General features: G+C 41.7%; 1 protein-coding gene across 1 annotated transcript; it reads left to right on the plus strand.

The window, feature by feature from the left end:
* The first annotated feature begins 1221 nt into the window (after positions 1 to 1221).
* LOC141051468 (odorant receptor 131-2-like) lies at positions 1222 to 17634 on the plus strand. Its single transcript, XM_073548392.1, has 3 exons — positions 1222 to 1314; positions 10102 to 10970; positions 17556 to 17634. Exons 1-3 carry the CDS (start codon positions 1222 to 1224, stop codon positions 17632 to 17634), a joined length of 1041 nt encoding a protein of 346 aa, XP_073404493.1.
* Positions 17635 to 17805: the final 171 nt, after the last annotated feature.

The raw sequence follows: 17805 nt of genomic DNA on the forward strand, positions 1-17805 counted from the left end.
AAACCCAATTGAGCATCTCTGGAGAGACCTGAAAATGGCTGTCCACCAACATTCACCATCCAACCTGACCGAACAGGAGAGGATCTGCCAGGAAGAGTGGCCGAGGATCCCCAAATCCAGGGGTGAAAAACTTGTGGCATCATTCCTAAGAAGACTCATGGCTGTACTAGCTCAAAGGGTGCTTCTACTCAACACTGAGCAAAGGGGCTGAATACTTATGACCATGGGAGATTTCAGCTTTTCCTTTTTTAATAAATTAGCAAAAATTTCTGCATTTGTGTTTTTTCAGTCACGATGGGGTGCAGAGTGTCCATTAATGAGGAAAAAGGAACTTTCTTGAATTTACCAAATGGCTGCAATGAAACAAAGAGTGAAAAATGGAAAGTGATCTGAATACTTTCCGTACCCACTGTATATCCCTCATCCTGGTATATATGTCTCCCATCCTGGTATATATGTCCTCCATCCTGGTATATATGTCCCCCATCCTGGTATATATGTCCTCCATCCTGGTATATATGCCCCCATCCTGGTATATATATCCTCCATCCTGGTATATATGTCCCCCATCCTGGTATATATGTCCTCCATCCTGGTATATATGCCCCCATCCTGGTATATATATCCCCCATCCTGGTATATATGTCCCCCATCCTGGTATATATGTCCCTCATCCTGGTATATATGTCCCTCATCCTGGTATATATGTCCCCCATCCTGGTATATATGTCCTCCATCCTGGTATATATGTCCCCCATCCTGGTATATATGTCCTCCATCCTGGTATATATGTCCCCCATCCTGGTATATATATCCCCCATCCTGGTATATATATCCCCCATCCTGGTATATATATCCCCCATCCTGGTATATATGTCTCCTATCCTGGTATATATGTCCTCCATCCTGGTATATATGTCCCTCATCCTGGTATAAATGTCCCTCATCCTGGTATATATGTCCCCCATCCTGGTATATATGTCCCCCCATCCTGGTATATATGTCCCCCATCCTGGTATATATGTCCCCCCATCCTGGTATATATATCCCCCATCCTGGTACATATATGCCCTCATCCTGATATACCAGGATGGGGGATATACAGTATATGCCAGGATGGGGACAGGATGAGGGACATATACCAGGATGAGGGCATATATATACAGTATATATATATATTTATATATATATATATATATATATATATATATATATGAAGAAATGGAACAGGACATATCCAATAAGCGGGTGCAGAAGCCTCCACAGCAAAGCATCCAATACTTGCCCAAATCAGATAAAAAGGAAAAAAAAATGGTTAGAAACCATCTCCATGAGGATGATCTGAGGGCCCGACGTCCACAGATGGGGGTTGTGCTCACAGCCCAACACCGTGCAGGACATTTGCCATTTGCCACAGAAAACCAAGATTGGCAAATTCGCCACTGGCACCCTGTGCTCTTCACAGATGAAAGCAGGATCACACTGAGCACATGTGACAGACGTGACAGAGTCTGGAGACGCCATGGAGAGTGATCTGCTGACCGGTTTTGCAGTGGGTCAGTAATGGTGTGGGGTGGCCTTTCTTTGGAGGGCAGCACGGTGTTGGGCTGTGAGCACAACCACCATCTGTGGACGTCGGGCACTCAGACCACCCTCATGGAGTCGGTTTCTAAACGTTTGTGCAGACACATACACATTTGTGGCCTGCTGGAGGTCATTTTGCAGGTCTCTGGCAGTGCTCCTTCTGTTCCTCCTTGCACAAAGGCTGAGGTAGTGGTCCTGCTGCTGGGTTATTGCCCTCCTATGACCCCCTCCACGTCTCCTGGTGTACTGGCCTGTCTCCTGGTAGCGCCTCCAGCCTGTGAACACTACGCTGACAGACACAGCAAGCCTTCTTGCCAGAGCTTGCATTGATGTGCCATCCTGGATGAGCTGCACTACCTGAGCCACTTCTGTGAGTTGTAGAGTCCGTCTCATGCTACCACGAGTGAGAAAGCACAACCAACATTCAAAAGTGACCAAAACGTCAGCCAGAAAGCATTGGTACTGAGATGTGGTCTGTGGTCCCCACCTGTAGAACCACTCCGTTATTGAGGGTGTCTTGATAATTGCCAATAATTTCCATCTGTTGTCTATTCCATTTGCACAACAGCATGTGAAATTGATTGTCAATCAGTGTTGCTTCCTAAGTGGACAGTTTGATTTCACAGAAGTTTGATTTACTTGGAATTATATTCTGTTGTTTAAGTGCTCCCTTTATTTTTTTGAGCAGTGTACATATATATATATATACACACACCATATATATATCAGGGTGGAGGGGGCTGTGATGATTCGGCAGTCGGGCGGTCATGTGACTTCCAGTATGCGATTTGTATACTCCCAGCAACATTCCAACTAGACGTGTTTGATCTTGCTCAATATGCTTACATTGAGTAAGGCCGCGGTCATCTAGTCAGCACCTGACCGTCCGCCCGCCCGCTGTCGACCCTGGAGAATCTTCACAGCGCACAGTGCTGTTGCTGTTAGGATTGAAAAGTCTGACATTAACCTCAAGCCTGGACATCCCCTTCAATACAAAAAGTAAATTTTACTACATATTCAATATATTAAAGTGTTTGTCCATTACCTGAGCATCGCCTACAAAGTAAAGTAGTTCCATTGTAAAATAAAAATACCCTATATAACACTCTCCTCTCTTCCTGGTGCAGGTCCAGTGATGTCGGCGCCTGGTCTCCCGAGGCTTACATGACATTATGCCACGTGAGCCCTGCAGCCATTCAGCTTCTGCTATTAGAGCTCGTTCACACTGGTGTATAACTCGGCTGAGTGCACTCTGACCGATGTTACTGAATGAGGCCGTGCAGATCTGGGTATTTTTCTCAGCTGTATTCAGCATGACGCAGTGTGAGTAACAATGCGCGTGCCGCTCGGCCCGTCGGTATAGCATCCGATATTTACAGATATATTACAACTTTGTTGCATAGGAAAATGTAAACAGTCCTGTAAAACATTAAAAAAACGGATTGCATCCAGACAGCACACGGGTGACACGTGAGAAAAGAATCGTCCCACTTTTCTGGATGAGAATGGGACCAAGGTTTTCATACGCCGCTATTTTTGCACTTACTCATTGCTTTCTATGGGTGAAAAAAACGCTGAAAAAACATTGAGAAAACACTGAAAGAAGTGACATGCTGCTTCTTTCAGCAGTTTTACAAATCGGTTAAAAATAACAATTTGTGTGCATGAGGTTTCTGAAATCTCATAGCTTTTGACGGTTCTGTAAAGCACAGCTTAAAATTTGCATTAAAAAACTACAGCAAAAGCGCACCATGTGAACATTGCCTTAGACTGCTGCACGCGCACTGCTTCAATTTGTCCAAGGTTTGGACAAAGCAAGTAAGAGTGCAGCAGCCTAATCGCAGCCACTGATTGGCTGTAAGTCACATGTGACATAACATCATGTGAGACCTTGCGCCAACAATGCTGGAACATTGCCAGCAGCGGAGGTGAGTATGGACTGTTATTAGTTTACAGGGTGGAATATAGTAATTGAGAAGGGGTCGTCTGAGTAGTAGACAATTCCTTTAACTCTATGCCCGGTGTTCAGTTGTGTCTCTGTACACCCAATGTAGTATCGGATGATAGAGCGAACCTCAACATTAGAATCATAAAAAGACTTGTGTAGGTGCTGCCAGTGCACAGTAGTCGAGAAAAGTTTGTCCTCGCCTGCTGCACTCTGCATAGGCAGTAACCAAACAGACATAAAGATGATAAGCTAATGAATGAATGAATGAAACTGTAATGAATTATGTGCAGTGCTAAGAGTGGCTTTTGTGATTTAGCACATTTTCTTGGAAATACATTTTTTTAATGATTTTGATTATTATTAACAATGTGATCAACAGCGCTGAAGGGGTATGTTTGGGGGTGTTGATGGGGGCATGGTTTAAACATTTGCCACGGCGCACTTAGCACGCTTTGTCCCTCTTTGCTTCACTAAAAAGCTGGGAGACATGGTTATAGACCAACAAAATGGACTCAAGACCATTGAACAGTCTATGGATAAGCAAAATTTACTGATAAATTTTTGAACACGTTTTTGAGGCTTATATAGCAACGAACTACCCAAGAATACGTAAAAGTCTATGGATGAGCAATATAATACCAATACATGTTTGAACAAATTTTTTGAGAGTTTTATACCAAGGAAATGTACTCCAGACCATGAAATAGTCTATGGATGAACAATATAATCACAATAAAATTTTTAACAAGTTTTTTGAGTTATATAACAACGAAATGTAGTCCAGACTACAGAAGCGTGTATGGGTGATAAATTTAACACAGCAAAAATTTTGAACCCTTTTTTGGAGTGTTATATTTCATAAAAAATGTACCCCATAACGCGGAATAGTGTTTTGGTGAGAAATGTAACTCAATTATTTTGTTAACACTTTTTGGAAGTGTTATAGATCATAGAAATGTACATAATGCTATTTAATACTTTATCCCTCCAAAATTTAACCCAGCAAAATTTGTTAACACTTTTTTTTGAGTTTATACATGAGAAAAATGTACCCCAGACCACAAAATGGTGTATGGGTAAAAAATGTAACTCAGCAAAATTTTTAAATGTAACCCAGATCACAGAAAAATGAATGGGTAAGAAATGTATCCAACCCAAATTTTTATGTTTTTTTGCACTATTATATACAACCAACTTGTGACAGAAAGCTCATAATAATCTATAGATGAGTAATCTAATCTAGAAATATTTTTCAATGCTTTTTGTGAGTTTTACATACCACCCTAATGCAATAATAACCATGTTAAACTGTATGGATGACTCATTGAATCCATAAAAAATTTAAAATGTAAATATTTTAGAAGTGTAATTGATGCACTTATGCAGACATTAAGGCTTTGCAGGAAGTGCAAAGCAGGGCAAAAATTATAAGGAGCCTCATCCATAGACCCCTGAAAGGCCACAAATGGCAGGCCTCATTCAAATATTGAATATTAAAAACACTTTCTGGGCTGCTGTTGGTTAGGTTCTTAGTGGTCAGGCCCCCGGTGATCTTGGCATGGCACAGGTTGCAATGGCCATTTTGTTTGTCTCAGAACTCTCTTTAAAACAGTCCCAGACTGGGGATCACTAAACTCTTTGATGGAGAAATTGATGCTCTCCAGAACAGTTTCCCACCTTCTCCTTTTGGTCTCCCCACTGCTTCTTCCTGTCTTTTTGCCAATCTCTCCCCATCAGCCCTGCTGGCCTTGCTCTGAATGCCATCTTCCCAGGTTTGGTCAGTGACTTCCTCATCCACCTCTTCATCTTCCATCCCCGCACACTGGTTTTCTGACTTTGTAACTTAACAAAAAGACTTAGCAGCAACTGTGTCTCATCGTCATCTTCCTCCTTAGCCAAAATGTCCTGTTCCCCACCGTTTACTTGGGGACATGGCTGCTCTAAATTTTGTGCACCACTTAGCAGCATGTTTTCCTGTCTCTCTTGGAGCAAGCAGGTTGAGAGGCCACAATCAAGAAATGCTATGGTAAAGAGCTCCACGGAGTATCATAGTGTGGGATCACTGGTGTTCAGGGACTCAAAATGGTGAGAGGAAGGAAGATTAGGGTGAGGATTAAGAGATCCAGACTGTAGGCTGGTGAGACTGGACCAATTGGAAGCCTGGGTTGTGCTCCCAAACCTGTTGGAAGCATTATCTGCTATCTAACTGGCCATATGTTCACCATCATCAGCACTTCCACTTCCTCATCCCTTACACATTTTGTAATTGCTAGGTCTCTTGAAACAAAGTTTATTTTTAATAAAAAGAGAAAAAATTGGTCACCTGCAGCAGTCAAACCATTTTTGGGGAGCTTAATACCATTGTAATGTAACAGAAAGAACGCAAAAGTGTATGGGCGATAATCAAATTCAATCCAGAAAAAATATGTCAAATCTTTTTTGAGTGTTAAAAGCCACAGAAATGTATCACAAAGCAAGTAATAATTTAATATTGAGAAATGTAACCCAGTAAAATTTTGAAACACTATTTTGGAGGGTTATATATCACAGAAATGTATTTCATATCACGTAATACTGTACGACTGAGAAATGTAAACTTGCAAAAAGTTTTAACACTCTTTTTCAGTTTTATATATCACAGAAAATGTCACCCAGACTACAAAATAGTGTATGGATGAGAACTGTAATCCAGCCAATTTTTTTAACTGTTATTTTTTGTAATGTTAGATAATGTCAAAGAAATTTACCTCAGACCACAGAACAGTGTATGGGTGAGAAATATAACCCAGCTAATTTTTAATGCTTTTTTTGAGTGTTAGATATCACAGAAATGTACCACAGAACATGTGAAACTGTATGGCTGAGAGATTTAAGCCTGCAAATACTTTTAAATGCTTTTTTTAAGTTTTATAGATCACAGAAATGTCCTGCAGACCACATAATAATGTATGGCTGAGAACTGTAATCCAGCCAATATTTTTTCACTTTTTTTGTTGTGTTAGATAATATCACAGAAATTTAGTCCAGACTATGGAATAGTCTATGAGGGAGAAATGTAGTCCAGTTAATTTTTTTAACACTGATTTGAAGTGTTAGATTTTTGACAGTGATGGACAGGCAATCCTCGCATGCTTATTGGCTGTGCAATAGGTGCCAAAAAATTAGGGCGGGGCATTCGAGTTTTACATACAGCACCACCCATTACTCACCGAGTAATGAGTACATCCGAGTATCACTGAGCACGTTTGCTCATCTCTATTGCTGACTTGTCTCACCACCTCAGCCATTCTGTCCAGTCTCTTCTTTCTTACTGAGAATGAAGTCCTGTCAGGACAACTTCACTCTGCACCTGGGCTTACTGGCGCCGAGTATATTTTTTATGCCAGGAGATGTATCACCCTCTGCCTAAGGCCGACGTCACACTAGCGAATAAATCGGACAAATGCAATGCCATAAAAAGTCGCATTGCAATCGTCCCAATGTTATTCTATGGGGCAGCTCCCATCATCCGATTTTTTTTTTTAATGTTTCCTCGGACCGAGACAAATGCAGCATGCTGCGATTGTCACAGATTTTCGGATTAGACTCGCCAATACAAGTCTATGGGTGTGATTAAAAACCGGATTACAAATGGACCACAAGTGTGACTTGCGAGAAAATCGCACCCGGTGTCCTTTAGAAAAGCCAGCAATTCATTTTGCAATACAGTAAAATCACACTGACAGGTTTAATAAAGAAACGAAAGAATAGATATATACACATAGAATACATATATAAATATATATATATATATATATATATACACATGTCATAGAGACACATATATATATATTTATATTTTATACAGTTCTTCATAGCAGAATAGCCACTAATTCAATTGCTGGCTTCTGTAAAATCATTCCCCAACCCGAAATGAAATGACACATGGTTACATACAGTAAACCATTTCATTTCATGTTTTTTTTATATGTCCCTGACAAATAATTAGATGAGGGTTTGTGTGCAAAATTTGGGATGTCTAGGTGTTAATTTAAGGGGTTAATTCGTTGTAAAAAAATGCGTGGGCTCCCACGGTAAAATCGCAACCAGAGAGGTAAAGCAGGTGAGTGAGGGCAGATTTTTATAGCCTTGAGAGGGACCATTTTGTTTGGCCCCCTCGGCTACAAAAATCTGCCCCCAGACACCCTAGATAAGGCGCATCTATAAGATGTGCCTATTTTGGCACTTATCCTCTCTATTCCCATTGCCTTGTAGCGGTGGCGAATGGCAAATAAGAAAGGGTTAATGTCACCATTCGATTGTAAGTTGACATTAAGCCGATTAATAATGGAGAGGTGTCAATAAGACACCGATCCATTATTAACCCTAGACTATGAAAGTGTTAAAAAACACACACAGACATTAATTAAAAAGTATTTTAATGAAAGAAAGACACCTAGGTTTTGACAATTTTTTAATCCTCTGGTAATCCAAAATAAAACCATGACCTGCAAAAAAAATAACATAAAAAAGCAACAATATCCTTACCTCTCCGCTGCTCAGTCCTGTCCCATGCTGCAATCCTTCACAAGGGGTTAAATAGTTTAAATGAGGACCTGTGCTAATGCAACCAGCCCCACTGTAAACTATTGCAGAATGACTTATTTCAGCTCTGCACAGCCTCACTGGCTGCCTAGAGATGAACTAATGACGGTGGGAAACTTTCTGACTTTTTTCCCACGCTCATTAGTTCACTTCAGGTCAGCCGGGGACTCCCGCTGACGTCACTGAGGCTGGATGGGAGTTTTCATCAGCCACTCCTGGGCTGTAAATAAATAATTAAAAAAAACCAGTGTGGGTTCTACTGTATTTTTGATAACCAGCCGGGCAAAACTCACAGCTGGGGGCTGAAGCCCTCAGCTGTCATCTTCAATAAGGCTGGTTATCAAAAATAGAGAGGTCCCCATGCTGTTTTTTTAATTATTTAAATAAATAATTTAAAAAAGCCGTGTCATTCCCGCATTTTTTACAACCTGCCTTGCTAAAGCAGACAGCTGGGGGCTGGTATTCTCAGGCTGGTAAGGGGCCACGGAAACTGGCCCCCCCTCCAGCCTAAAAAAAAAGCAGCCTGCAGCTGCCCAGAAAAGGCACATCTATTAGATGCACCAATTCTGGCACCTTGCCCGCCTCTTTCCACTTGTCCTGTAGCGGTGGTAAGTGGGGTTCATATTTGTGGGGTTGATGTCATCTTTGTATTATCAGGTGACATCAAACCCAAGGCTTAGTTATGGAGAGCCGTCTGTAAGAAACCTCTCTATTACTTATCCTATAGTTATATGGTAAATAAAGACACAGCCAGAATGAAGTCCTTTATTAAAAATAAAACAAAACACATTTTTACTTTTTTATTTAAAAATAAATTTAAAAACAACAAACACAGTTATACTGACCAAATGCCTAATTCCAACAATGCCCTCGTTCTCCTGTAATAAAAATAAAATAATGGCAATGACGTAATTGAGGTTATGTCCGGTCACTGAAGCTCAATTCCCAGCCGGACAGAACTGCCGTGACCTCGGTGAGACCCTCGCTAGCACCGTGAGAAAAACTTCTGGAGAAGTCCGTGTTCGGTGTCCATGACCGAACAGTAGGTATTTGGTACGGCCCCGAACTTTACAGTTCGGGTTCGCCCATCTCTACTAGATACGCAAGGAACAGTGTGAATTTTTTTGTCCCTGAGTATGGGTTTTATACGTTTTATACACATAGTAACAATACTGAATTTTAGTAACAGATTTGTGACCACATCAAAGTTTAATGTGATCATAAATCATACGAGAACACTTCAGGAAAATGGAATTATGCCTTTAGGACAAACTTACTAATGGAACATTGGCAACTCATTCTGCAGCCATCTATGTACAGTGCTACGTAGAGGCTGCAGAAGACAAATGCTCCAACACTTTTTGAAAAAACCCTATTGTAAAAATTATTTTTACTCCAAATATATACATTTAAAGGGTTTTCATTCTCCGAATTGAAAGTTATCACCTATTCCATTACTGATTGTTAGGGGTTTCAGCACTATAATGTAGGCGATCAAGGGAACAGGACTTTGGATTCCGGAAACTAGGCTCTGCAGAGCCCTGTTTTGAATGGACTGGGGGGGCACATGCTCAACCCCATTTCATTCACTGTTTAAAGGGTTAAGGAAAAAAGACAAATGACATCACTCAATGGCCGCTTACAAGTTTGATGTCGCTCATCTTTGGTTAGAAATTGGCTAGAAATTTGCAGACACTCCCAGCAGCGAGAATAGTTGGTCAGGCATGCATGTTTATTGCCATGTACCAACACAATTTTTCCATCAGTCTCCACTAATGACCCATATGTACATAAAGGACTATTTTTCACATAAGCAACCAAAAAACACTCTAAAGGGCTTAGAAACAGTTTTTGGCAAGTGAACTAGGTTTTATCCAAAAACTGAGGATAAATTGTCCATAAATTACTGTATTTCTTTAAAATGTTTAATTCTATGAATGCTTTTTATTTTTTTGCTTTTTTTAATATTTATTTCTATATTTCAGATGAATATCACAGGTGGTCAAGAAAATACAACCAAAATGTCTTCCCCGCTCTCAGACCAGGTGATCAGAATGACAGTCTTTATTCCGACATTCTTCTTCTACTTTATCTTCTTGTATTTCATCGCTGTTATGTTGAGGATCTTCTTCAGGAGTCCGGGCACTATGGAAAGTGTCCGCCATGTCTTCTTCGCCCACATGATTATTAACGATACTGTGTATCTCACGTTCTCACTTTTTCTTTCTGTGCTTTACTTTTTTCCCATTACCTTTCCCATTTCGTTCTGTTACCTAATAGTCACTGTGACCTCAACGACTCTGAAGGTCACACCATACAACCTGGCGGCCATGTCCTTGGAGCGCTACATAGCCATATGTTACCCGCTAAGACACGGAGAGTTCAGCACAGTGCACAGGTGCAGTATCGCTATTTTGGTCATGTGGATTATTGGACTCATTCCCAACATGGCAGATTTCATGATTGTCATCTTGTCAGTTGAGAAGAATTATTTCGTACTCTATGTAAAATGCAGCCGCTTCAATCTCAAACACAACCCCGCGCAGGACATAATAAGAGTTTTTTCCAACGCATTTCCTTTTGCCTTGGCCGGACTAATCATCATATACACCTATGCCAAGATCATGATGGTGGCTGTGAAGATGAACTCCGGCAAAGCCTCAGCCTCCAAAGCTGGGAAAACCATCATGCTCCACGCGTTTCAGCTCCTGCTGTGCATGACGTCTCTCGCCCATAGAATTGTGGAAATGCACTTTCCAGATAAATTAATACTTCTGACCAACATTAATTTCTGCCTTTTCATGTGTCTTCCGAGGCTTATTAGCCCTTTGATATACGGTATAAGGGATGAGCTGTACTCTAAGAAGATGAAAAAGTATATTCTGTGCAACTGCCGAAAGCAATCTTCAAGAGTGGGTTAAAACTAAAAGCTGTAGATTCTCAGTGTCCTGGTATAATATCATCAGGTCAGAATAAAGTGAAGGCTGCGTCTTCTTTTAATTTAAATAAAAGTTGAGAAGTGTTTGGGCTTTATTCCGGAAACTCACTTGGACATGTAAGATGTGGAGCTTACTGCTTTAGAGTCTTACGAAGATCAAGAAATGGATATCAGGGAGAAACGGGTTTCAGGCAGTCCGACCCCAGCACTGAACCATAAAGGGTCATCAAAAGTAAAACTCCATATACTCACCTCACCACTCATCTCCCTGGCTTCTCCTTTCTTCACCGTCACCCGTCCAGTCCTCGCCACATCTTCTGATCCCCTGGTGCTGATAGAACTCTACAGTTGTAGAAAAAACCTCGGCACACAATATTGCATGAATCCAATATTTATTCTTCCAGAAAAACACGTATCGTTGGACCAAGATAATACAGACAAAAAAATATCGACGTTTTGGCTATTCAGCCTTTCTCAAGATTTTATCTGATTCAAGACAATCAGAAAAAACAACACATAAACAAAAGGAAAAAAAGGGGAGGGGAAATTTTCCAGTACATCCTAAAATTGAAAAACAAACAAACAAAGTAAATAGCAAGACATGTGTGAGGCTGAGTTCACACGTGGCTTTTTTTTGCGTTTCTGCGGCGGTTTTAACCGCGTGATTTTGCGGTGAAAAAGCGAAAAATAAGCATCCTATGCATTCCTATGGGATTCCGCAATGCTGTGCTAATGCTGCGGTTTTTACCGCGGCGGAATCGCTTCGCGGTAAAAACCGCAGCATGCTCATTAATTTCGCGGAATCGCGGCGATCCCGCACCCATAGGAATGCATTGTTCTGCTTACTTCCCGCATGTGGCTGTGCACACCATGCGAAAAGTAAGCAGAACATTTGCGGATGGTACCCATGGTCCGGAGGAGAAGAGACTGTCCTCCGGGCTGTGGGTACCATATCCCTGTAAAAAATAGAATTTAAAATAAAAAATATTGTTATTCCCACCTTCCGGCGTCCCGGGCAGCCTTCCCGCCTCTTTCCACGCTCCCGGTCCCAGTAAGCCTTTGCGAGCGATGACGTCCGTTCTCGCAGGATCGCGAAATCTCGCGGTCATTCGCACGACATCATCGCGAATGACCGTGAGACGTCGCGATCCTGCGAGAACAGACGTCATCGCGGTAATTGTCGCAAAGGATTACTGAGACCGGGAGCGTGGAGAGAGGCGGGAAGGCTGCGCGGGACGTCGCAAGGTGAGAATAACAATATTTTTTTATTATTATTGTTTACATTCGATCTTTTACTACTGATGCTGCATAGGTGGCCTCAATAGTAAAAAGTTGGTCACACTCATCAAACACTATGTTTGACGAGTGTGACCAACCTGTCAATCAGTTCTCCAAGCGATGCTCCAGATCGCTTGGAAAATGCTAGCAATTCTGCAAGCTAATTACGCTTGCAAAATGCTAGTTTTTCCGTGGGAAAATCGTGGGAATTTAAAATGCGATTTTCCCGCGGAATGGAATTCCGGAATTCTCGCTGTAATTTCCGCTACATGTGAACCCTGCCTGAATCTCATGCAGTATCAGGTCCTTTAAAATATATATATATACATTCCATATAAATGATAAACATTCTTGCAGCATATTTCAGTCACGTTATATAACATAGCATATCATGGTATTATCACATGGTGTAAAACATATTTGAAAAAAATTCAAATGAGAAAGAATTGCTATCCATCAGAAACCACTTTAACGTGTAGTAAATAGATACAACCATCATATAGGAACTGCAGAGGTGTCGCAAAAATAAGGAAAAAGTATCTGCATAAACAGAGGTCCACATATATCATGATGAAGAATCCCTTCACATTCATTTCATATGGGTGATCAGTGAAAAAATCCTTCTATTAACAAGAAACCAAAAATAAATATCACAAGGAAGCACAAGATTAACCAGTGAGGCAAGGGGTTAACACTCGTTATAACACACCACCACACTGTCCGTCCTTGAGGCATAACGGCAGACGCCAGTGTGAGTTGCAGTGAACGCTGAATACAGCGGCGTTCCTTAAATATCATGGGGAATAATTACTTCCGGGTTTGTGTCAGCGTTTAGGGCAGCATAGCGCGCATGCGCCGACTAAGTATGACGAAAAGACCCGAATCCCTCTGAGTGCCCGAAGAAAGCTGGAAAGTCCCGAAGACAATAACACCATTACCGTAGTGCATGGACACAGAGGTCCATATAACAATCAAGTGACTGGTTTATCACGGGTGTAATCAGACTGCAGCTGAGGGAAAGAGGAAAAAAGAAGGAAAGAATATTAATATACCTGTGATATTAATAAACCAATTAATAAAGCTTACTAAATAAGATATTATTACATCCAAAAAAGGGATAATTACTTATATAAATGCGTAAAGGACAAAACAAAAATTATATATAGAAAAATATCTATAAGACGCACGCACTAATAGTGTACCTATAAAAAAACGAGACAAAAAAACATATATAACTACTATAATTATTTATATAACGGGCAATACCTATTAGTCATATACAAACAAGGAAATCCCACAATGAGTAATGTGGATCCATAATGATTAAAGGAAACATTCCATATTATTGATAGCAATACAAATTAGCTGGAAATATCATGTTCTCTATTTAACCCTAACGGTGTCAAAGTCTGAAGTGTGTGTATCCAAAACGATTCTCGCTCCTTTAATCTCTTAATTCTATCTGCACCTCTCCTGGCCAACGGTACCTGATCTATCACCTGATATCTCAATTGTGCCACTGAATGACCACAAGACAAAAAGTGAGCTGGAATGGGTAATAATGTACGGCCACACCTAATAGTAGATTTATGTTGTGAGATGCGATCCCGGATATGTTGGGTGGTTTCCCCAACATACCCGAGACCGCAAGGACACTTCACAAGATACACTACGATAGATGAATCGCAGGTCAAATATCCATTGATCGGATATCGTCGTCCGGTACGGGGATGCGAAAAAGAATCACCCTTCGTAATGTTAGAACATTGTAAACACCCCAAACAGCGAAACGTCCCTTTTCGAGATGTGGTCAATGTTTTCTGTATCAGTTCCCTTTTACTAGAGCCAACATCAGCTCTCACAACCAGGTTCCTAATATTATTAGATCTCCTAAAGCACATCAAGGGTTTGGGGAGAAATTCCGGGATAGAAGGATACGAATTTCTCAAGACATCCCAATGTTTAAGTATACAACGATTTATGAGATTGTTGAAAGGGTGAAACGTGCTCACAAAGGCCACTCTATTGGTGTTCTTCATATGTATAGAGGGATTGCTGTGTTGTCTCAATATGTGAGTCGGATAACCCCTATGACCGAAACGTGTGTCCATCTCCTGATGTCTAAGTTCTCTAGTCACAGGATCTGAAACTGTCCGGTCAATCCTCACATGTTGTGATTTTGGTAAGAATATTAATATACCTGTGATATTAATAAACAAATTAATAAAGCTTACTAAATAAGATATTATTACATCCAAAAAAGGGATAATTACTTATATAAATGAGTAAAGGACAAAACAAAAATTATATATAGAAAAATATCTATAAGACGTACGCACTAATAGTGTACCTACAAGGGTTTGGTAGGGGCACTGTACGTATTAAGAATAACCTTACATTAGAGGAAAAGAGGTCTTTGAATAGTTTAAAGCAGAACAAAAAAGTTATTAAACCAGTCGATAAAGGTGGGGCCATTGTCGTAATGGATCGTTCCTACTACATGATGGAAATTCAATCACAGCTAAATGATACCGACACTTATACCCCGGTTTCTTGTAATCCCACTTTTGAAATAGCTAAGAGGATTAAAAACCTTGTTGACTATTATTGTCAGTTGGGCACCATTGATCTGAAATTTGGGGAGTTTCTGATTAATCTTAGCCCTTCGGTACCAGTATTTTATACTCTTCCGAAGATCCACAAGGATTTGTGGAAACCACCTGGACGTGTTTTTCTGGAAGAATAAATATTGGATTCATGCAATACTGTGTGCCGAGGTTTTTTCTATAATATGTTCTAATTTTTCCTCTGAGCACCAGACTGGAGCAGTGAGCACCCCGTCACCTTCTAATAGAACTCTACAGTTGTGCACGGAGGGCTACGGCGCGCATCGGGAGCACATGATCCCGTGACCTTACGACAACTTGTGCAGATCACTCCAAGGCCTCCTGAAAGCTGGACGTGTCGATTGAGTCTGAGATGCCTCAGCTGGGCTCCGAAAGACCGGAGCCCAGCTGAGGCTATTTAAAGCCCTCTCATAGCCAGAGAGAGGCCAAAAAGCTTTAACCCCTGAGGTACCAGCCAAAACTTCCAAACAAACGATGACAGTACCACCCCCTCAACGGGGGGCCACTGGACCCCCAGGCTTCTCAGGGTGTCTGACATGAAAGGCCCAAACCAGACGGTCACCGTGTACAGAAACCCATGACCGATCCTCTGAACCATACCCCTTCCAATGAACAAGATATTGCAAGGCATGACGTACCAGACGAGAATCCACAATGTGTCCAACCTCATACTCCATATGACCCTCAACCAACACTGGAGGGACTGCTAACCTGGAGTCCTCCTCAACTGCCCCCAAGGGTTTCAGAAGAGATTTATGAAATACATTAGCCATCTTAAAATAGGCTGGAAGACGTAACCTATATGCTACAGGATTGACCTCCTCCACAATTTCATATGGCCTAATAAATGTAGGACCCAACTTGGACGATGGAAGCTTAAGATTGATATTCCGTGTGGAATACATAGAGCAGCACGGTGGCTCAGTGGATAGCACTGCAGCCTTGCAGTGATGGAGTCCTGGGTTCAAATCCCACCAAGGACAACATCTGCAAGGAGTTTTTATGTTCTCCCCGTGTTTGCGTGGGTTTCCTCTGGGTACTCCGGTTTCCTCCCACACTCCAAAGACATACTGATAAGGAATTTAGATTGTGAGCCCCATCGGGGACAGTGATGATAATGTGTGCAAACTGTAAAGCGCTGTGGAATATGTTAGCGCTATATAAAGATTATTATTATTTATTGGAAAGCCAAACCTTCTCCCGAACCCAAAACGCATGACCCGAAACTCTTTTCTTGTCAGCGAAGAATACCTCCCCTGAGCCTTGGAGGCACGACGGACCTCAGCCCACAGATTTTTTTGAACGCTCTACAGACCCCTCTGCCCCATGGCAACCCGAATCCAGATGGGAAAACTCCCCAAAATGTGGGCTAAACCCATAGTTGACCAGAAATGGGGACATACCGGTGGACCTACTCACACGATTGTTAAAGGCGAACTCCTCCAAAGACAGTACACCAGACCAGTCATCCTGCCTAACTGAAGCCACACACCTAAAAATCTGTTCTAGGGACTGATTGGCGCTTTCCGTTTGACCACTACTCTCAGAATGGTACGCAGAAGAGACAGACAAATACCCAGTTTCTTACAGAATGCCCTCCAAAACTTGGCCACGAACTGCACACCTTTGTCAGACACCACATTCAAGGGTACCTCACGCAAACGAACCACATGTAACGGCAATCAGAGCTCTTAAAACGGGCACAAACCCCACACGCAGATACAAATTTTTTGATATCCGTACCCAGTGAGGGCCATCAAAAAACTCTTTTCACCTTCTTCCGTGTGGCCGAAATGCCAGGATGAGCACTCACTCAGCCTAGACTCATGTAACTCCTGAAGAAGCCTAAGCCGAAATCTCTCCGGGACTAACAATTTACCCCCCCAGTTTGGAGGCAGGGGCAAGAGACTGAGCCCCCACAATCTCTTGCTCTAACTCTGACAAGACCCCAGCCACCACCACCTCAGGATGAAGAATGGAGGACAGCGGCTCGGGGGGAGACACAGAATCAAAACTTTGGGACAAAGCATCAGCTTTAACATTCTTGGACCCAGGACAGAAAGTAATAAAAAACTGAAACTGAGAAAAAAAAAGCGACCAGCGGGCCTATCTGGGAGTCAGTCTTTTAGCAGAATTAATATGGGATAAATTTTTATGATCAGTAATAACAGTGATCGGATGAGCCGCCCCTTCCAAAAAGTGTCTCCATTCTTCAAATACCAATTTGACCACAAGAAGTGCTCTATTGCCCACATCGTAATTTCTTTCGGGTGAAGAGAACTTCCTGGAAAAGAAGGCACATGGCTTAAGATTGGTCAAAGTGGCTGGTCCGTGGGACAACACTGCTCTCACCCCCACCTCAGAGGCATCCACCTCCACAACAAAAGGTTTAGACTGGTCTGGCTGCACCAAAATCGGAGCGGACATGAAACATTTTTTCAGAGTCAAAGAGGAATTTTTAGCAGATACAGACCAATTTTTTACCTAAGCTCTGGCATCTCTTAAGATCTCGGGGTTGGACCCAGTCACTAATTGCCTGTACCTTCTTAGGATCCATACAAAACCCCTCACAGGACACAATCAGGCTCAAAAAAAGACAGTTCCTGTACGAAAAACGAACATTTCTCCAATTTAGCGAACAACTGATTTTCCCTGAGTCTTTGGAGAACAGTTGATAAATATTGCAAATGAGTATGACTGTCTGAGTAATATGTAGGGAAGGTGACCTGACGGACGGACGGACTAGTCAGAGAGAAGAAGGAAAGGTTTGCACAGTGTAGGTAGGTGTCAGTTATTACAGTGGGAAACAGCTAGGAAAGTGTAGTGGATGTGCAATACCTGGGTTG

This window comes from Dendrobates tinctorius, unplaced genomic scaffold (genome assembly GCF_039654945.1).
Source record: "Dendrobates tinctorius isolate UK_male_01 unplaced genomic scaffold, ASM3965494v1 ptg000157l, whole genome shotgun sequence".
Taxonomy (NCBI): Eukaryota; Metazoa; Chordata; class Amphibia; order Anura; family Dendrobatidae; genus Dendrobates; species Dendrobates tinctorius.